General features: G+C 50.8%; 1 protein-coding gene across 8 annotated transcripts in view; it reads left to right on the top strand.

Annotated features, from left to right (window-relative positions):
• LOC108924279 (histone deacetylase 4-like) overlaps positions 1-21836 on the top strand; it is a 125549-nt gene that overhangs the window by 44118 nt on the left and 59595 nt on the right. For 6 of the 8 annotated variants that reach the window (XM_029247532.1, XM_029247530.1, XM_029247527.1 and 3 more), the window contains one exon: positions 5635-5703. In XM_029247532.1, the coding sequence (XP_029103365.1) occupies positions 5635-5703 (69 nt within the window). Of the gene's footprint in view, positions 1-5511; positions 5704-18183; positions 18371-21836 lie in introns of those variants that run through there. The other 2 variants (XM_029247531.1, XM_029247533.1) reach the window with 2 other exon arrangements.

Below are 21836 nucleotides of genomic sequence, written 5' to 3'. Positions count from 1 at the left end.
AGAGGTCACTGGATCCAGTTGCACTGGCTCAGGTGGAACCTCCTGTGTGTGGCCCATCTGCATCCTCAACCACTTACTATGTACGGACGGGCTTCTCTCGCAACACTGCGTCAAGGTCCCCGTTGGGTGGTGGGGAGGTCCTCTGGAGTCCCCAGAGGAAGTAATTGAAGTTTTTGTGGCTCTTTCATCTGGCCTGACAGACGGCAGCCGAGTGGCTCAAGTGGTTCGTGTTCCTCAGTGAGCCCCTTCACCCTCACATACACACCTTTTGCACAGGATGCAGGCTCCGCGTGTTCTTGGTCCAGCTGAGTGGTGTGTGTGTGTGTGTGTGTGTGTGTGTGTGTCTGTGTTCGTGTTCGAGTGATACAACATGAAATCCCTACGTTTATCTGGAGACGAGATGGAAATCAGCCAGATTTTTGTGTGTTTGATTTTATCTTTAAACCACTAATAAAAGCACTTATCTGCTACCAGAACTCATTTACATTACATTTAGTCATTTAACTGATGTTTTTCTCCGAAGCGACTTACAATGTTATGGTACCTACAGTTATTTACCCATTTTTACAGCTGGGTAATTTTGCTGGAGTAGTTTCGGGTAAGTACCTTGCTCAACGGTACTACAGCTGGATATGGGATTTGAACCTGTGACCTGGGTTCAAAGGCAGCAGCTCTAACCACTACACTACCAGCTGTCCCAGATGTACTCGGTGCTCACTGGCTTCTCAACTTCCTTCTATGTCTCAGTATTATGTGTGTATAAGAAATATAAGGGGAAAAAATGTAAAATAATGAGCAAAAAAAAGAATCACAGTAATTGTTTTCAAATTTCTGCTTATTGAACAAACTACAGAGAGATGCTTGGGGAATTAAAGAGAGATGAGATCAGAAGACTGGAGCGATTTTAGAGTGAAGGAAATGCATTTGATGGATAAATAAGAATTTTAGCTTAATGAGGTGTGCTTCCTGGGGATGGCAGTACCTTGTGTGCACATTCTTTTTGGTTCATTGTGAAAAATGTTACGCTTTATTCAGGTTTGTGTTTCTTCAGGCTGATTGATGACTGCAGCACACGTGTGAGTCCCTCGGCACGTGACACAAGTGCTGTGGTGACTGGGAAGTCTGTTTGTACTCCTCAGTTTGTACACTACCAGGGCAAAGGTTTCCTACTGGTTATATTTTTAATTCCTAGATCCCATGAAATTGATCTGGGCTGATTTGAATGGACCTAAATGGGAAATTAGAAGTTTCTGAGACTGGGATCTGTTGTTTCCCCTGGTGACAGAGAAAAGCAGACCCTCTCGGTTCTGGTACTGGTTTCGGTTCCTTGTGTATCTTCAGCTGATTGCTGACACTTGTAAAATGTGAAAAGAGATTTTACTCTTTTAAATTTTGCTGACACTTTTCTTCAAAGTGACTTAAAATGTTAAACCACTAACAGTGATTTACCATTTGCATTTATTCAACTCATTTCTCCAAGGTGACTTACAATTTATACAGCTGGGTAATTTTACTGGAGCAATTTAGGGTAAGTACCTTGGTCAGGGGTACTACAGCTGGAGGTGGGAAGCAAACCTTCAGTCCAGAGACATCCGCTCTAACCACTACGCTACTAGCTGTCCAAGCTGCTTTGGGATGGGATTCAAACCTTGCTGCTTTGAGTGCAAGGTGACCGCTATAACCACTGCGCCCTCTGCTGTCCTACTCCAATGTGTTCTCGCCAGGCCACTCACACCAGGTGCCCTTCGCACCTTCATTTATGTCTGCACGCTGCTGTTTCCGGGCAGTTCTGCTGCCCCTTTGTGTGGCAGCTTCTGGCAGGGGACGGTGTGTGCTCTCAGCTGGGCCACAGCGCAGACAGACGCGTCTGCCGTCAGACCCCGCTGGGCGGCCCGTCTCCTGCAGCACACGGCTAAGAGGATGCCCGACGGAGCCCCTCCCGCGTGCAGCCTTGTCGTGCGCAGTCCCTCCGTGCATCGCTGCGTTCATTTTGCCTCCCAGATCAGGCACTGCTTGGCGATGCGCAGCGCATCCTCTGGCTCTCCGGGCTAATTAAAATGCCATTACGGTACAGGCATCGCGGCTGTCAGATCCAGAGAGAATTCCAAAAATAGAGCTGCGAGCGAGACACGCTGCTGACGTGCCTGGCCTACACAAAACCGACCGCCGAGGTGCTCGCTCCTCTCGCCGCGCTTGATTTCAACTGCCTCGCCTTTTCTCTCCTCTCCTCTCCTGTGCCTCTGTGCAGAGTTGTAGCTGTCAGATGGGGACGCTATGAGGAGTATGCTATTTCCTGGTGCCCGCCACCTTCTAGTCACGTGTTCAGTTGGGGTCACTCGTCCGGGTGAAGTGCAGCTTCAAAAACACAAGAAAAGCCACCGGTGTCCAGCAGCCCCCGTGCTCGATGGGCTCGGGAGTGGACTTGAACCCTGCATCGCTTGCTCTGTCTCTTGTTGCTGCTCACCGCAGGCTGTAAAGCTTTGGTTTCTTGTCCCCATCTGCTCTTTTCAACGCCGAGCGTGGTGGTGGCGACCGAGGAGAGTGGCAGTCCTGCTCGATGGCCTCGTGTCACGACCCGAGCTGCACGGGGTCACGCTGCAGCTGACTGGAAGCTCGCGGTGACCGCGCCGTGGTGTGGCATCAGGCTCTGGGGGCGGCCGCTTTGTCAGACCACGGGCCTCATAGACTGCGGCATCACAGGACGAGTGCCCCCTGTGGACAGGGCTCCTCCTGTGGTGAGGCATCACCCGCCGCACTCTGTTTGTGTCCTCTGGTGAAGGCTTTGTGCTCTTTTGCTGCCCTTGCTCCTCCTTGATGGACACCTGGCACTTCTGCGGCTGAATCTTTTACACAAATGCAGTTTGCGCTGCTTTAGCAAAGCCCACACTCTCAGGCGTTCAGATGTTAGTTCAGTTCGGTAGTGTATGGTAAAAGTGCATCTTGCTCTCTCCCCATCATCTGCGCTCTTGACTGACTCTCCTCCATCTCATGGTGCCCCTATTTTCCCCCTTTCTTCCCCCCCATAGAGACCTCCTGGGAGAAGCCAAAAACAGGCGCCAAGGTGTGAAGATCCTCTTTGGCTTCCAGCTCCCTAGATTTAGATTAACATTTCTTTATTTGGCTCACTTCTCTTCAAATATTTACCAGGTGTGAGCTCCCTAAAATTATATACACTTTTATACTACCTGGTAATTTTTACCATATCAGTTCTCCCTCGATTGAGGGTGTCACTACTGCTTGAGTGCAAGGCAGCAGCACTAAGTACTACACCACCTGCTGCTCCCAAAGTGCGACTGCAGCACGCGTCCCTCAGAGCAGGATCTCAGTCAGTCGCTGCGGTGCTGCCTGGCATCGCTGCAAGTGCCTCGCTATTCTCAACCACACCCTGGATCCACGTTACCCAGTACGGACGCCTCCTGCTCAGAGTGAAGAGCGGGAAGCTCTGCTCTATTGCTGCAGCGCTACTGGTCTCCAGTGTCGTCATGGCACGTCTTTCTTTCTAACAGTAAGGGCGAAAATGCAGTAAACATCCATTCACTTGTGTATGTCACATGTTGTTTATTTGTGCTCTGTGTCAGTGTATGTGCATGTCTGTGTGCGGGTGCACCCCGACAGCACTATGCAGATGATCCCGCTACATGACAAATGATACTGGAGGCTGTTCTTTCTACGTGTCAGCTTCATTAACAGCCACGAGCCTGTTGATTTCAGTGCGCACACTGTTCTGGGGCTGAATTAACAGAAAGGATCCTTTAAATCCGCTCTTAAAGCGGTGAATGAGAGAGTGTCGATTGCCGTTATTTTGACGCTGAATTCTTTTGTCGCAGAGCCGCTCTTGCGGATGTGCAGCCAGCTGTGGCGCTCTTGGTGCCCGCAGGGCCCGTGCAGAGGTGACAGGGACACCATACTTGCGCACACTCACCGCTCCAAAAGGACAGTAGGTGGCGTAGTGGTTAGAGCCACCACCTTTACACTCAAAGGACCCAGCTTTGAATCCCACCTCCTGCTTTAGTAGCCTTGATCAAAGTACTTACCTTGAATAGATAAAGTAAAAATGACACAACTGCATAAATGGGTAAATCGTTGTGCTATTTTACACCAAGTCACTTGGAAAAATGCATCAGCTAAATGAATGAATCTAAATGTAAGAATGTGGACGCAGTGTGATTGTGCTGTGGAAATACCTTCATCTCAGGATGTTTTCACCCGACAGTCAGTTTTTTTTGTTGTTTCCTTTCCCCTTCTACTTTTCTTCTGATCCGGTAGAGCACAGTAGTGAGAGGTTTTCATCATAATGAACTGTGAGCGGGTTTCTGAGGTAACGAACGAAGTGAAAATCGTGAATTTTTCCGGCACGTTCCACAGAGAGGCCCCAGCGGCGCCGCTTCCATGTCCTTTGAAGCCTTTACGCTCAAAGAGCCATCGCTTTTCCGAACCTTGCCATTCATGGCCCCTTTGTGTTGTACATCTCGCTCTGCGAGCACAATGGGACGTGGGATTTTCTCTACTCGCTTCAGGGAATGTGTCGAACGCACAAGGGCTGCGCTGGGTCATCGGCTTCGTGCACCATCTTCACTTCATGTCCTTTCCTTCCCATCCCCTTCTCCGAAAATGGATCAGCGCACAAATGGGAGCATTTTTTTTTTTTTTAAAGTGTTCAAGCTTCTGTGCTGCTGCGATAACATTTCATTCACGTTTTAGCTTGAAACCAGGATGGCATAAATACTGAGGGTGTGTGTGTGTGTGTGTGTGTGTGTGTGTGTCTTGCTGGCTCTCCGTTGGTGAAGATTCCTTCCAATCACTAAGGCCTTCTTCTCTCCATGCCCATGATCATTTATTTGTTTGTTTTTTCATGCATATCTAATGTATATAAAAAAAAAAGTGTGTGTGTGTGTGTGTGTGTGTATGTCCGTGTGTGGTGTATGTGCATATAAGCATGTATGCGTATGCTATTAGATACATGTGCATTTGTGCTTCTTCATAATGCATTTTCACACAAGCATGTGCGCATGGCTCTTTCGGCACGTGCGAGTGTGTCCGCGTGTGTTTGTGCTTGCGTGCGTGTGTCCCCACGTTTGATCCGTCCCGCAGCCCCTTTCTCTACCCTAGCGCTCTCAGCCAGCTATTTATAGTCGCATCTTCCCAGGGCTCTGCTGCTACAACAGGCTTTTCATGTTCCCACCATAATTACCGCCGTTGCTCTCCGTTGCCCCCTCCTATAGTGGCGGTGCAGTTGGGGGGCGGGGCCCGCAACGCTCGGACCGCATCAACACGTGCGCCTTTGTGCACGGGAGCGTTATTTTTACGTGCGAGTCACTGTCACTCGCTCTTCCTTGGTCTCCCTCCCCTCACCGCTCACGCCTGCCGCGCGGAGCCAATAACAGCCGTGTCTGACAGGCAGCCGGAGCGTTAACAGACGCGCCACCGGGGCATGCTGTTCAGTCCCGCCGCCACTGCCGCTGCTGGCTGGCTCCTCTGCCCAGCTGCGCTCCTTAATCTCCGGCCCGAGTCCTCTCGCTAGCGTACCGGCCATCTCGGGCTGGAAAGGATGAGCGTTTAGCGTTGTCGTGGCAAAGCCCCGATCGTCAATGCTGCGGACTATATTTGAGACCGAGTGCTCTCTCTCTCCTGCAGATGGGCTTCCCGGCAAGGAGCAGGCCCTGGAACTTCTGAAGCCATCTGGACTCAACCACATTCCTTCTGGTAGGAGTCTGTGTTGCCCTCGCTCTCTCTCTGTCCCTCTGTGTCTCTCACTCACCACTCCCCCCCCCCCCCCCCCCCCCCATCTCTCTAGTCTGTTACTGTTTTGTTTGTCACTGGTGTTCGGAAACCTTGCCTGGATGTGCGTGTCCCTTTAAGGGAGACTGCTGAAAAAGGTTTATGAATGAACTGATTTGCCATTAGCCTCTTTGTAAGCGCGGGACGGCTGTAATGCGTCCGTGACCGAGATAGCGCCACTCGACGCACCTTATCGCCGGTTCTTAATTTGTGTTGCGTGACTATGCAGATGTAGTCAAATACAGCAGCACCGTGACACTTCCTCAAGGGGACCGAGAGGAAAGCATGCGCATCCCTTATGTTTGTCCAGAGCGGGAAAGCAGCTCCGTGCCGGGGGCCTCATGGGTGGAACGGTACCACGACTCCTCAGTGGTCACCGTCGACGGCTTTGCAGCATTGACCGATCAGATGGACCACTTGGGAATGTGTCTGCCCTCGGGGTCTCTGCAGCTGCCGGACAGAGGCAAAGACCAGGCCACACTGGGTGCGAACCTGTTAAGCTGCTCATGAAGTGAGGACAGTAGAGAACTGAACACCCCAGCAGAGCTGTGACATGCGTTTCACTGTGTTACTTTGATGATTTCTTGTGAAAGGACCCCTCTCCTGCTTCTTCTGAATGACACGGCCCAGAGGGCTGCAGCAATTTGCTGGTGTCCTTTACATTTGAGTCTCCCTGGAGCAGGAAACAGATGGGGGTGGCAAGCTGTGTTTGGCCTGTCTAGCTTGCCAAGTTTTTTTTTCCTTCATTATTTTTTGCCCTTTTTTTTTTTTCTTTTCTTTTCAAATTTATTATGGGGAAGTGAAGAGAATGTTTGCTACGTACTGGACCGAGCTTGTGAGGTCAAGTTTTCACTTAGAGATCTTTTTAGGAATTGGGTGCCGTGCTCCGTGGAGAAACGCGGGCAGCGTCTATGGAGAAGAGAGTTGCATGGTCTTGACAAATAGGAGCTCAGGAGTTCTCACCTGACTTGTGTGTGAGCTCCAGTGTGAAAGCGAGAGTCCAAGTGGCGCCTTCACATGAGTGTTTCACAATGGAAAATGTACGCCAGAAGCTGCCCGGTACAGGATCGCAGTGTGTCTGTTTACCACCGTTTCCCCCACCGAGCTGCCGTGTCGCCTCTTTTTGCTGGTGAGCTTCTCATTCATCTGTGGATGGTAGTCAGCTCGGAAGAGGCGATGACGCCCTGAACACAGTGAACCCTTCCTGGCAGCATTCTTTACCCACAGACTTTTTTGGAGTACGAGTTGAAGAACCATCGATCTGTTGGAGCAAAGAGGGAATTTATCAGCAGTCACAAAGGAGAGCACACCTTAAAAGTGCACAGTGCTTCTAATCAGGTTTTTAATAAGCATTACCCCTGAAGGACACTGCAGGTTAGAGGCGGCTCGGGTGCGTAATTCGGCACGCTCAAGTTCAGATGTGATGTCGCAGCAGATGATGAGCTTGACTTGAGCTGGTTTGATGTTTGTTGAGTTGAGTGCCTGTTGCACCTGCACCATGTCACCCCAGCTGTGCCATGTCATATCGGCGGACAGTTGGCTGTGCGGCGTTAGCGCTAGAATCATATGTGAGACACTGTCGGTTCCGTCACCCTTCGCGGGAACACAGCAAGAGAGGGGCCGTGTTGCTTTATTCCCGAAGGCTGTGAAAACAGAACTATCGCGGAAAAGGGAAGGGGAAAAAAAAACAACTCGCGTTGGCTTTTTATAGCAGAGCTGGCGAAACCTTCACCCGGCGATTTGCGGTGCCGTTCGCCGAAAATGACGGCCTCGTGGAGATCGTGAGCCGTCCTGCGGAAAGTTCTGCACGGCCCGGCAGGCGTGAGTCACTCGTACCGCGCCCGTGCGCTTCCGCTTTCCACCAGCCCCTCGCCTGCTCTCCTCTGCCCTTTCCCTCACTCACATGCAGTCGTAATACTACACCGGCTCAGCGTGATATTGTTGCCACGGTTATTCATTTCCTTGAGCTTTTTTCCCTGCTTTTTTCACAAGGGAGCCAAATGAATTGAATATGGAAATGAGCTTGTAGCTGCTTTGTGACGCCCACACACTGCTGCTCGAAAAACGGGTTCGCTCAGAATAAATATTTTAGTTGATAGCTTCACTTGTTTCCAAATGCATACTTCACTGTTAAAAGGCAGTGCCTTTTTTATTTACTGACTTAGTTTACTCTACGCATATTTTCTGTTTGAACTTTATTATTAGCCCGCAGTTTGAAACTGTTGGAATACATGGTTCATAGAGTAATTTGATGCGCCAGAATGGAAAGAAGAAACCCGGGCAAGGGGTGTATTGCAGGGCACATCCGTGGGCCGATAACACGCTGGCGTGACTTGCGTCCTCCGCTCCCAGGTAGTGGCGGAGAGAGAGAGGCACTGTACCAGTTCCTGGTGCGTGATGCTCAACGCCAACGCCCTGCGTGTTTCTCTATGTGGTCTTTGAGAAACATGCCCACCCCCCTGTCTGTGTGGCTCCGCAGTAAGGCCCTAGGCTTCTATTATACCTTTAAGAGTTCAGTGCCAGACCAACCTGTGGAAAGCAGAGAACATCTGGAACAGGGGTATCACGCGGCTGTGCTCTCGCTGAGCCGTGTGGTATCCCAGTGGTGTGGTACACGCTCAGCTCTTACTGTCAGGGTGCTTCTGACTGCATCTCGTCCTGTTTATCCCGCACCGCCTGGTACCCCTAAACCAGACGCAGCCTTGCGATCAGTGTTGGGGGGCATCTTAACCAAGTGATATTGCCCATTATGATAACTGTGGGAGAAATCATTTGGCCACTTATCTTAGAGGAGTGTCATAGCTGCCATTCTTGGACCCGCAGGTGCATTTTGTCTTCAGGAGCCTCTCTTTATTTAGCCAGCTGAATAATATATGAGCGCTTAAGTGCGCAGCATAGTGAGGTACGAACATGTTCAAGAAAAGGGCAGGGGGCGACTGCAGTTGGGAGCGGTGTGCTAATGAAACTGGCGCATTACCATCTCAAAACCCGGCCATAAGAATTGCCTGGCAGCCGAGAGCCTCCAGCCCCCCGAACGGGTGGACGGGAGGGGTGCGCCTTCCTCTCCCACACGCTCGCTGGGCTCGCGGCCCCATCAGCTCTCGCGGCAGCCAGCCTGTCCTCATCTCGTGCGCACAGACGGGTCGCCTCATCTTTTATGCAAAGCCCAGCCGAAAATTCCAGTTCAAAGGGTGCGGACTTGCTGGCTGCAGTCTGCAGCTTGGAAACTTTTTGAACCTGTGGAGGTGTTGTGTTTTTTTTTTTTTTTTTAGGGCATGTGTGGTCACATGAGTGTCCTCGTCTCCTTCCCTCTTGACAGAGGTCCCTGGTAAGTAAAGTCGGAGCACCCTCAAAGAGACGAGAGGACCTGCTCCTGGCGATGGCCGCAGGTACTTTGAATGGCGGCAGCGGGCTGCAGTGATTTCATGCCTTGTGATGTGTCAGACATCCGGTCTGTATTCATGCTGGACAGCAGAGCCCACTGGGTGGCATTGATTTGATTGGAATCCTGGCAATGCAGCTGCCTCGTGGCCCATTTTGTTGCGCGCCGGGCAAGGCTTTGTTCTCCGTAAAGGTGGAGAATGCAGGCGATCGCTCACAGACATTAATGCACCGTGTCAGAGGTGAAGATTTATCCGGAGTTCTGGTATCAGGAAACGGCAGGATGGCCACCGGGTGTGGGAGTCAGTGGCGGTATAATAAGTAACAGCCCGAGATTGCGTTGAGGTCTGATCTGATCCTTGTGATGGCTCTAGCTACCGGGAGTTACAGATGATAGCAGTGAGGTAATAAGTTAGAAACGTTACAGCCGTCAGCATAGGTAATAAAGCAGATCCACATGTCTCCCTGCTTTGCCAAGCCATTACCATCAGCAGGAGCCAGCAGCAGGAGCACGGTGACAGTATTTCTGTCTCGGCACTAGAGAACGCACACCGCTCGGCGTACCGCATCCCTCGCAGAAACGAGGTAACAACGAGTCCGCAGTCTCGAGCAGCCATTTACTTGTGAACACAAAACATTGCGTTTTAAATTGCTGCATTCGCTGCATAATAAAAAACAAATTAACTACAATTTTATTATGGACCTGCAGCACTACTCGACTTGAGTGTTTACAGCAATGAATCTTTATGAAGGTGAAGGGTTATTACAATATGCAAAACCTCATTTCCAGTTGTCCAAACGTGTGTGAGAACTGTTTTCAGGAATCTGCTTTTAATGAGGATTTTCTTTTCCATCGCACAACATTTTAAATGAAGCCTGGGCTGTTTAGGCCTTTTCTTAATGAGGGAATTTAGTCTGAATGGCCATGTTGTCTGCGGATAAGATGAACGCGTTGTCCGGGAACCTTGCCCCGAAACGATTCCCTCCTCTCCACGGCCTCAAGGTCTTCCCGCCTTCCTGGGCAGGACCGCGGCAGTTCGGGTACAGGTACAGGCCCAGGTGAGCCCCATGCTGTTGGTCAAGAGGGCTCAGGGCGAGGTCAGGGCACTGTCTGCCAGGAGAGGCTCCGCTACCTCCGTTTACAGCCATTCTGGGCTTTCATCACAACACAAAGGCTGAAACATGGTTCCTGTCCTCAGTGCCCTCTTCACTGGCACTCAGGAGTGCTACTCCAGCACCAGCACAGTATTCCCCCCACAGCTTCCTGAAATTCATATTGAAAGGACTCATTTTGAATATTGGGGCACGGACAAGTTGTTGGAAGACCTTGTTGTTGGCCAACTGCACACGCTGCACGATGAACATGTGCGCCGTTTGTAAAAAGACCATTGGCTTTACTGCTTCATCACACACATCGATGCTCACGACGAAAGAGAATTCTCACACTTAGCTCTGCAACGCTGGTACAGCTCTACGCAACAGACTGGCTACACTCTATGTTTTGGACAGTAGTTTTATATTTGCCATTCAGTGTCTGTCAGAATGTTCAGGGGTGTTTGCCTTTTGGAAAGCTGAGAAGCTTCACCTTCTTAATATAGTGTGCGATTTAGCACCCAATCGCTTCTTCAAGTGGTTTGTCCTGTTTGGATGCGTGGAACTCCCTTGCCTGTTTCTTTCATTCATTCATTCATTCATTCATTAAGAACCAGGAGGTCAGTCTTTGGAAGATGAGCAGCTCTGTGTTCTGCCATGGCAAGAAGCAAGAACTGTAGAACCAGCAGCCTTCTTTGCTAAATCTTCTAGATTGACCTTTGCTGACTGTGTATCAGAAGCCGCTGCGCTCCAGACCTTGTTGTGTGCTTGTTGTGGGCTTTGGGATCAGCTGCCTAATTGCAGGCTTAAGACCAGGAGCGGTATGCGCTCCCACACACGCCTCAGTTCCTCTGCACATTGAGGAATCTGTCCCTTCATTTAAGTGTCCGTTTTGGACTCACCCACCTGTTTCTATGTGCCGTATAATTGGAATTGAGCTTACTGCTGTGTACTGTTATGTCATGAAAGATTTCTCTGTAGTCTGAAAAGTAAAGTTTTAGCTGAAAACCAACAATCCAGAGAACCCATTTCCCTGACAACAGCCCGCTCGTCCGTCCCCTCGGATGCCGGACAGGGAGGATGATGTGCCAGGTCTACCGATGGCGCAGTTCAGCGTCGTGGCCAGCGGGGCCAGAGCGGGGCGGCCTTGATAAAGCAAGGTAGTCATTGAGGAGCAGGTCCAGACAGCCTTCGGGAGGCGTCGCCAAACTAGTGCAAACAGCTTACCTCTCCTCCTGTTGCTACCTACTTTTTGGGGTGTGTCTGGTCCTTCTCCATAACTTCCCAGTGTGGCCAGCACTGTTGTCCTTGGGACTGTTACCAGTCTGAGGAAAATGTGTGTCTTCATAGAGAAAGTAATGGCTTCCCTGTCAGCTCAAGGTTATGGCTGGTGTGGACAGGTTCTACCTGCTGATGAACCACTTGGTTCTTGACACGTGTGCTGTATCTGTGCACTACTGCGTCACTGCTGCCAGCTGCTTGTGGAGATGGCCCTTTTTCCACCCTTTCCATGTGGTAAAAGCAGTAAGCGAAGTAACGGCAGATAGGTGTGCATGGAGAACCTGCAGCGGTGCGGATTCTGCACTCCCTGACCCTCTCCTCCTTATCCTTTGCTGCGAGCTTCTGACGTCAAGCAGCCACCACAGCCAAAGCGAACAAGTCCCGATGGGGCGTGCGGGTTGCGGTCCGTGCGTGTGAGGACTTGTCTTTCTGTCTGGGCCAGTTGCATTGCTACCTGACGCATCAGCACGTCTAGACTCGACTGCGTTTGCCTCTCGTGTTCGCTTTTTCCTCTGCTTTCCTTTGATTCACTCTCCCCTTTACTGTGTTTTTGCTCAACCCTTCAGCATGTGGGACAGGCCCAGGCTGTCTGCATCATACCCATACCTTTCGCATGCGAGTGCAGACACACAGATATTGATCACAATGTGCACGTGAAGTTGAGGTGTCACTCGGTCTGTAGTTTTCTGTGATTGAAGACAAAAGATGACTTTCTTTGAGTACTTTCCCGGTCAAGTTAGCACATTTATTTAGCTAAGCTGCATCTGCTTGATAAATATTTTTCAGCAACGTACCTTCACCGTTTTGACTACAGGTGCACTTGTTTAAACTTGCTGAGTGTAAAACACTCCTGGCTGATCGGGGACAGCTGTGGAGAGCTCCTGCTTTGGACTGTGGCGGAGCTGCTGGCCGCAAGTTTACTTCCTGGGATATCCCACGAATTTGACACTATGCCGGGGTACTCATGATGGGCCAAGAGCTCACGCCATTCCCTCGGGGGCATGTTTGCTGCTCATCAGATCGAGTCTACCAGGGATTGATAAGGTGGGCTACAGCTTCTTAAAGCTGTGACTTTGGTCTGCTCTAATGGACTTCAACCCTTTCACTTCTCTCCTATTGTCTCTGTGCTAATTTTAAACCGTTTCCACGTAGATAATTCGTTGTGCTTCATTCTTTATCCCTCTGGAATGTTTGCTTATTGATTGGTCGATTGATGTATGGGCAGAATTTTTAAAATGCTTTGCTGTTGTGTGGTGTGTAGGTGCAAAGAGCGGATTGGGGGGAAAAAAAGTTCCCCACGGTCTTTCCTTGAGTTTAAAATCTGCTTCACGTTGTTATGGTGCGATGACTATCTGGACTGTCCCAGAGCAAGGGAAACACCCAGTGGGTAGACAGTCCCTTTGATGGGTTGAATCTCCAAACCAATGCGCCGCTGCGACCGTTAAGTCATCTTTCATCCCTGTTGCCAGGCCTCCCTTTGCGAAGCACATCGCTCTGGCCCCCTTTATGTCTGCTTCCGTTTCTCTGTTGTAAATAAGCCTACCAGATAATGCGGAGACCCGATCCATCGATGGGCTCACCATGGCCCGTTCGCTCCTCTGCGGGCATCGCGAGTAATGAGCGGAGACTGGCGATATCAGATGGAGAGAGATCAGAGCAGATAGCAGCCATTAAATCACCCAGCACCAGCATTGTCCGTTTATAAATAGCCCTGTAACAGAAGGCGGCACAACAGTGAGCTTAGGGGCTAGTAGACAGGGCGTGATTTGTAGGAGAAGGGTAAAGGTATGGACTCTACGCATCAGACTAGTGCTCCAGTGCTGGGTGTCCGACATGCCGCTCGATGTTCGCCTGGCCATCGCTTCCACTGGCGAAAGCCCTTTATGTCAGGCTGTTTTTGTCTTCCGCCACACCGGGCAATGTTGTAACCTAGTTTGTTCGCCTCTGTGGGGCTTTTTTTAAAAAGCAATATCATGTCGGTGTGATAAACAGGGGCCTTTCTCATGTTATCAATTTTGTATGCTCCCATGGCGCTCGCTGGAGTATTTTTAGGAGGCGGCGATGTGGATGGCACAGTAGGAAGCGGTGTCTGCTAGGGAGATCCCCTCACCCACCCCAGCCAGGAACCATGAAAAAACCCCAGGAGTGTCTGAGTGGAGAATGATGGGAATGCGCTACTTGTTCTCCCATCCGCATGTGAGGGACCCAAGTGCGGTGCCTCGCGTTGCAAAGCGTCTGTCGAGAAACGGTCACTACCACGAACTGTCCAGTAGCACTGGACCGCTGCCGGTCTTCTAGGTGACAGCGTACAGCTCGGTCCTCTCGGTCCCTAAAGAAGGAAATGCCAACATTAAACCTGACCGCCTTAAACCATCTCAGTCTTCCTCTACTCTCATGTGTTTGCACTGAATTTTACCACGTGGGAACTGTAAACATGGTTTATGTTTTATCGTGACTTCTGCGAGGGGAACCTTCTTTTGGCCATGTGACGGTTCCTTAAGACCACGGACTGCCCTGACGGTCACGGAGGGGCATGGGGAGCCCCGCTCTGACATCACCCGCCAAAGCAGAGCACTGCCCAGCACAGCGTCAGTGTTCCTGTCCCAGTCCCTGGAATGAATGAATGAATGAATGAATGGATGGAATGGAGGAGTGTGGCTGAGAAGGCGGTAAATTCGCAGTAGATGTAGGCTGTTAAACACTCAGTGATGACTGCTTACTCCCCCAGTTGTTGTGAAGTGCCTTAACTCTTAGTGTTGCTTCCCTACTATTCTTATGATTTTAATACATGGGCTACCTGACCACTGGGACGTCGAGGACCCACCCTCAGAACTGTGACCTGTGACCATTATACCCACGTGTTTTGAATCAGTACTTTTTCAGAGCTTCCCCATGGCTCTGTTTTTTTCTGTGTTCTGTTGCCAGTGCCATAAGTCATGTTTACTCTCATATTGAACAGCCCATATGCCACAAATGCCCACATTTAGGACAATAAGCTTGAAATGCTGCTGGAACATTATTGCTTTTTGAAATGTTGATATTACTCGCTCTGCATGTGGGGCTGTGGTGGGATCCTCCGGCAGCAGTGTCTATATGTCAGAAGGTATTAATCTTTCTCAGGGAGTTCACCTATCCTCTGTCGTATGATTTGAAAAATAGGTCTGTAATGCATTTTTTAGATTTCTCCATCCATTCTAAAGGGGGGAAAAAAACCCTCCTCGTGGATATGTTACAGTAAAGTTAGCTCTATGTATTATTAACTCAGTGCTGTGGTATTAATCAAATGAGCCTATATTTCACTGGCTCTGCCTCGGTTTAATGTGCTGTGCTGTGTTGTAATAGAAGTCGTGTGTGTGTGTTTGGCTGGAGCACACTGCTGATAGCTACTCTGAATGGCATTGTGGGGAGAGCCGTGCTGCTGTTCCATAAATAACATAAATCAATGATAAATAATAAATCATTTACACGTTTTGAGTTCACCCCTGCACCCTCGGGGATAGAAGGGGGGAAGAAATCTGCTAGCAGTATATGAACTCTGTGGCTGAGCACAGAGATGATGTACTTTCCCTCCTGGGGGGTGCCCAGCCCCCCCCCCCCCCCATTTTTTTCTCCTCTTTTTTAACCCGGAGCCCCATTACTTATTTATGTCCCTGTCTGACTGGTGGCTGCATACTTACCCATTCGCAGTTGATGTTTACAGGGATGTATTATTTACCATGCAAGTACGCTGTGCGAAGCCCTGCTTCAGACAGGTGCCTGTGTGCTTCTGATGAGACGGGATTCTTTTTCTCACTGCCCTCACAGCGCTGCAAGTCCAGGGGTCTTCTCTGTGCATTCATTCTAATGAGCTCCTCTCTCTGTATGAACGTCAGGTCATTTCCTCTATCACAAGAGATGGCGGAAAGCATAGGTTGGTCAAGCGTTATGTTTACTTTTATTTAGCAGATGCTTTTCTCCAAAGTATCTTCCAGTGAACTCTGTGTAGTGTCATCAGCCCACACCCCTTATTCACCGTGGTGACTTAGATTGCTCGATACACAACTTACACTGGGTCACTCATCCACACATCAGTGGAACACTCTCTCTGTCACTCACACTGTGGCAGAGTGTGCAAATCCGAACAGCGTATTTGTGGACTGTGGGAGGAAACCCACGCAGACCCAGGGAGAACATGCAAACTGCACGCAGACTGAGTGGGAATCGAACCCACATCCTCTTACACCGCCCAGGTGTTGTGAGCCTGCAGCGCTACTCGCTCTGCCATGTCGGAAAATTCTGCGAAATGCTGCTGGGCCACACGGATTCCTGGGAAAACCATTGCTTTGCTGAGATTTGCCTGCGCTGTTTATGTAGGCGTTTGAAAAGGTTGCCCTGTCACAGTAAGTAAGAAAACAGAGGTGTTTCCTGGAAAAGTGTGGATGTTTCTGTTGAGTGTTATTACCTGTGAATTGTTGCTGATGAGTCTCTGCTTTTGGCTGTATTGCCGCTGACCGAGAGTGCAATCTTCATGCAGAGCGTGAGAGCACAGCGAGTGCTGTGGCGGTAGGTCTCTTCAGAGTGGCAGCGCGGCGTTTGGACCAAACACTCACCTGGACACCTGGAGTTAAGGGTTTCGCCTCCCGGCTGACTGTGACCGAGAACCCTGCATTAGATTCATCGAGGCGTTTGCGTGTGCCGCCTCTCACTGTCAGCTGATGACTTGGCATGTGCTGATTAAAAATGCAGAGGATGAGACGAGCCATCAATAAACTGCCGTCTTCGATGCAGGTGGGGCCGACGAGATGTGCCACGTGGCCGTGTAAACAAACATCCCAACACGCTCCAGCCCTTGGGGTGGCCGCCTGAAACGTTGCCTTTCCTCCACAAACCCAGGGCTCTGGCATCTGTCTGCATTTACCCCCCCCCCCCGCAGGTGCCGAGGAGGTGGGAGGAGGCCCTCCTCTGCGGCACTCGACGGCCCCATTTATCACGGCATTAATCGTTCCGTTTACGGAGTGTTAGGAGAAGGCCGCCTCCTCAAACACATTTAATTAGTACCATTATTCAAGAGCGCAGCTATAATTGGGAATGCTCGCGCTGAAGAGCTTCTGCTCGAGACGTGTATTAATTGATAGATGGATTAGCAGCAGAGGAGTGGCAATGCCATCTGCACTAACTGATCGCTCGTGCGCTCCTCTCCAGACCGCGGTGTAGCGATCGGCAGCTCCGCGAGCACCGTCGCATCGCTTCATCGAGCGAGCGCTGCGCCCAAAGAATTTTATTTCGCTGGGTTTCTCGGTTTTGTTTTATTTCAGATTCGGAGACCAGCGTGCCTATTAAATGATCTTAATCACTCTTGGTCGTCTTTGGTACGCGCTCATTTGCCATGTCCTGCCGCTTGGAGACAAATGAGCCTCATTTCGGCAAAGTCACACGAATAGGTGAGTAGAAAGATTTGACCGCTTTCCCGGTGCGAGCGTGACTCACGTGTGGTGGCCGGCACGGGGCGGTGCATGTCGCTCAACTCACTGGGCTGAATGAGCGGAGCACGGGGGGCTGAATGAGCGGAGCACGGGGGGCTGAATGAGCGGAGCACGGGGGGCTGAATGAGCGGAGCACGGGGTGCTGAGAGCTCATCGTTGTTGGCCGGGAACAGAGGAACACGTTTTGGTGTTTGGTGCCTTTGTTCGCTGGTGTAGGTTTTTTTTTGCACCTTAAATGGGATAAAAATCTTATGGCAATTCTGAAGTGTAATGGTAACTGCGTACCGTGTTAGCCCACTTTGTTCACCTCTAGTTGCTTTCGGGACCCACACACTTGGTGTGTGAAACAGAAAATGTGTATGTTCTGGGTTTAGGCTCCAGCATGCCAGAATGAGCTTCCCATGTCCCTCAGAACTGCTGAATCTCTTTTGGCTTTTTTGACGGGTCTCAGCCATGTTTCTTTTGGACCCACTTCTCTCCCCATCTCATAAGAGCTTCGTAAATTTGCATTACGTCTTGTGCTTCTGTCACCTTTCTGTGTCCTTCCAGTTCTATAGGAGGCGACTTGTGTAAAGTGTTCGGGCAAAAACGGTGGTATCAGACTAACTGCTTCCACAATCGCGTGTCTGTAGCTGCGTGTTGCGAAATGCACTTTAGTTTATCCCGAGTTGAACGACACTTGGGAGAAGTGTCTGCCAAATTAATAAATGTGGATGCTGCCATGTCACCACCCTGTGTGACACTACCGCTCCATCCAGTGTTGAGCCAAAGTAGCCAGTGCTGTACCACGCCATGCCACTCTGATGCAGTAATGCTGAAATGTTTCGTAAAGCATTTTCTATTTAAAGTCAGGGCAGGGCCCTATCCAGTCTGCGCACCCACAGCACTGTGTGGCAATTAATGAGGACCCTGGTGTGAACGGGAAGGTAGAGGGCATGAGCCTGGCCCTTTTCTCCAGGAAGCAGAGCAGCGGTGCGTATAAACACTCGGCATGCCTGAGATGGTGCTCTGATGTCACCGGCGGGGGGGGCACAGGGGAGGGAAGGGGACGGGACGGGGAGGGAGACACCGACTCGCAGACGCAGACGGAGGGAAGAAAGACGGGCAGAGCGGAGCACGACGGAGAGCAACCCGGCGCAAGGAGGAACGAACGAGAGAGCGAGAGAAAGCGAGCGAGTGTGTGAGAGAGGGGAGAGAGAGGGCGGGAGGGGAGGGAGGGAAGGCGAGCGAGACAGCGAGCGAGCGCTGCCATTCACTGGATCTGTGTCTCCAGCCGTGTGGAGAAAGAGCTCCGACTCCGGCTCCAGCAGCAGAGTCCGTCCCCAGCGTGGACCCCACCCCTGTGCTCGGCCCCGTCGTCACAGCGCCACCGATGGGTAGGCTCCTCGTGCTTTTTCTAATGCTCCTCCGTAGCCTGCGGCTCTCCTCGATGGCACATGGGCAGCAGCGCTGCGCTGTTTGGCTGAACACACTGAAGAGGAGCACGCGTGCCTCTGTGTATCTGCGTTTGAATGCATGTGTGTGTGCACGCATGCGCGCGCGTGTCCGGACAGGGTGGGAACTGACCATGTGTGTTGTATTAACTCAGCAGTAACAAGCCATGGGTGAGGCGTGTCAGCTGCAGTGAGGGCGCTATGCTGGGCAGGGATAGGTGGGACGTGGGTGGGGGGGTGTAGACCAGGCTACAGCTGCACATCTGCTCTGTGTTTCTGTGTGTGTGTGTGTCTGAGAGGGGGCAATGGGATGACCAGAAGCCTGCCTGTCTAGAGGAGACCCTTCTGTTATACCCTTGAGGGCACACATTTTTAGTGAGTGGCTCAAGCTGTGTGTGTGTGTGTGTGTGTGTGTGTGTGTGTGTGAGAGAGAGAGAGAGAGAGGGCACCGCGGGTGGAGAAGAACGAGCGGCTGCGCACTGAAATATCTGCTCAGTAATGCGGTGCTGAGAGCGTGTTTCATCACAGTGTATTTTTAGATGTGCTTGCGCGCACTTTTTTTGTTTTCATTGCCGTGTCTTGAGCACGAGCGTGGACTGGAGGGCGTGTCTGCTGGGCTGATGGGCGGTCCTGTCACCGCTCCCCGCCTGTTGGCTCAGTCCCACCCGATCCTCTCTGACGCAGGACGCTGGCTCGGCACTGTCTCGGCACAGCGGGCACGCATCGGGAACGCGTTCGTGATGAGATGTGGCGTGGGGCCGAGGGCTCGACAGTCGACACCCTGCCGATGAGGAGCCACCGTGGTTTCCGGTTGCGCTGCCTCTTTGTGTCAGATGTGATGACAAGGGCAATAACACGAGGTCTTACTCAGGGCCGGAGAGAGCCTGAGCGTGCATTATCGCTTCTCCATTCGCCCTGACGTCACATTTGGAAGTGAGCGTTCCCCCAGTGAGTGCTGCGTGAGTGTATTTCCAGGTCTGGTGACGTTTCTGGCGTTTGTTTTCAGAGGAGTGTGTCGAGAGAGGCCATGTGGCAGAGCCTGATCCAAGTCTTTACCCAGAGTGCACCCTGGTCTGCATCTCTATATTCCCCAGGATTTGTGAAGCTCTGGCATCTTGTGAAACTGGTCACCGGGTACCATGAATATAAGCGCGTGCACACATACATACAGTTACACGCACAGATTCCAGGAGTTCCGCACATGCAGAAAGTGATGTGCACTTTCTGAACTCGGTCAGCTCTCTTCAATGTGTGCTGAGTCCTGAGGAGGCAGCAGGTTTTCTCCTAGGGGGGCCAGGGGGCAGACGGCCTGCATTGCTGGAGGTGTCTTGCCATAACACACAGCTGAGTGATTTCACAACACACGGAGCGATCACGTGTCCAAGATGACCCCCACTGGCTCACGCGCATCCCACCATCTGCCACTGCCGTAGCGCTCTACCCTGGCCACTGCCATTCGGCACAGGCCGGTGCTCCATGGTGTCAGTGGCAGAGCTGGAAAAGGCGCTAATCCTCAACCCCGCCGACTGAGGCGTGCGGCGAGAGATGCTATAAATAGCCCCACTGACCTCGGTGTCGGCCCATTGATCGCTCTTTCTTTGTTTGGGTCTCCCAGCCAGGTGGGTTTTGGTGACCCCTCCTCTGCCAGGAGTCTCTCCGTTGTGTCCTCCTGCTCGTGAGCCGCGGAGGGTCCTGCCACCAAACATGCGTTCTTTTGTATGGGCCTCTTTTCTGGCCTTGAACCCCAGAGCCGGATCGAAAGGTTAACTTTACGCGCTGTCACCTGGCTGAGCCGCAGTCCAGGGAGTGGGTATGTTGTTGTGTAACAGCACAGAGACATTTTGGTAGAATTGTGTCATTTATACGGAGCACTTATGCATTGCGTTCCCTGGGATAATTGGCTCATGCGAGCGCTGTGGGTGTGCTGTACATTAGCCTTTGTTTACTGTAAACATGTCATGTTTAATCGTAGCTGTCAGCATTTGCACTTTTCCTGCTCCCTTGGTAATCGCCTGTGTGTGTGTGTGTGTGTGTGTGTGTGTGTGTGTGTGTGTGTGTGTCCACCTCCTTTCAGAAGGTACAGTAATAGTGGTGGTGAAAAGGTTCTGTCATTCAGAGAGTGAGGGGAGACACATCTGTGTACCATGGTATAGACTGATGGCAAACAGGGATTGCTGAACCTGATCACACTTTAGATGAGATTTAATGTGGTACTGGCTTTTTTAACGTGCTGAGAGACACCTGGGAACAGGACTTGGCGACTGTGAACGGTCAACTACATGTGCTAAAGTATTCCCTGGCTGCACCCCCCGCAACATGCAGGAACAGAGCGTTCATTCATAGAATCCTTCTCACTCCAGAGGACCTTCACAGGATGTTCCCAGGATCACCTCGACAGTGTTTTAAGTGCACATCATCTCCAGGCACTTTGACACATTTATTCTGGGAGAGTGATAAGACACACACTTACTGGACGGGGGTTCACACAACCATCCAGGAAACCTTTAGCCAAAAATTAATTTCTCCCAACTCTTGTCCTGTTAAATCGCAACCCAAACTACTTTATTGATGAGGTCATGGTACGTAGTACATCTACTACATCGGCTAGTATATCTAGTAATCTACTCTTACATATTTGCTTATTTCTTAATCTCTTACATATTTTAAGGAATGTGTTTTAAACCTCTGTTCTACACCTAAAGTTCCCTCTGTAAACCTACGGATGAGTGAAGTGTTTCAATTTTTTCCACTTGAAAAATTTGATTTGCATGAGAATTACACTGAATTCTGGAATATGTGGACACCCATCTGGAAGTCATTAGAAAGTGCTGCATGATCATACCTCTGATATATTGTAAAACCGTTTGACCTCGAGCCCTCGCTCTGTCTCTGTGGATATATTTGTGATTTCTCGGTGTACCAGCTCTACCTTTTCTGTTAATAAAATCAATTTTTTAAAAAACAAACAACACTCGAGATGCTTCCCAGGGCTGAGGTGGCGTGGTGTAGAATCCTAAAGAGTTGCGTCCCCAGCGCCGGTCACACTTTCATGCTATAGGTGTAATGATTTTGTCAAACTGCTCCTCACTTCCTCCTCATTAAATAACTTTGCCACCCTTGACATCTTTGCTCACCACGAGCCCCTCCAAAGCCCCCGCTCCGAGTCCCTTTTTCACAGGCAGATCTAGTGGGTCACGTCTGGGTGTATTGCTCCGTGGGCTGCTCGGCTTTCGCAGTGCGCCTGAAGAAGCTGTCTCTCCTGACAAGGAGGTGGGATGATCGTGAGCGAAAGGTGGTCTCCTGGGCTGTGCTCCCCTCTGGGTGATGCTCAGTGAAGTAGCCTCGTGCCAGTTGTGCTATTTGTGTTGGCCGGTGGTTAGCCTCACAAGTGTTTTGTTGAATTTCTATG

The sequence above is a fragment of the Scleropages formosus genome, chromosome 21 (genome assembly GCF_900964775.1).
Source record: "Scleropages formosus chromosome 21, fSclFor1.1, whole genome shotgun sequence".
NCBI classification, from domain to species: Eukaryota; Metazoa; Chordata; class Actinopteri; order Osteoglossiformes; family Osteoglossidae; genus Scleropages; species Scleropages formosus.
Note: the sequence above shows the minus strand (reverse complement) of the source record. Positions and strands in the feature narration are given on the sequence as shown.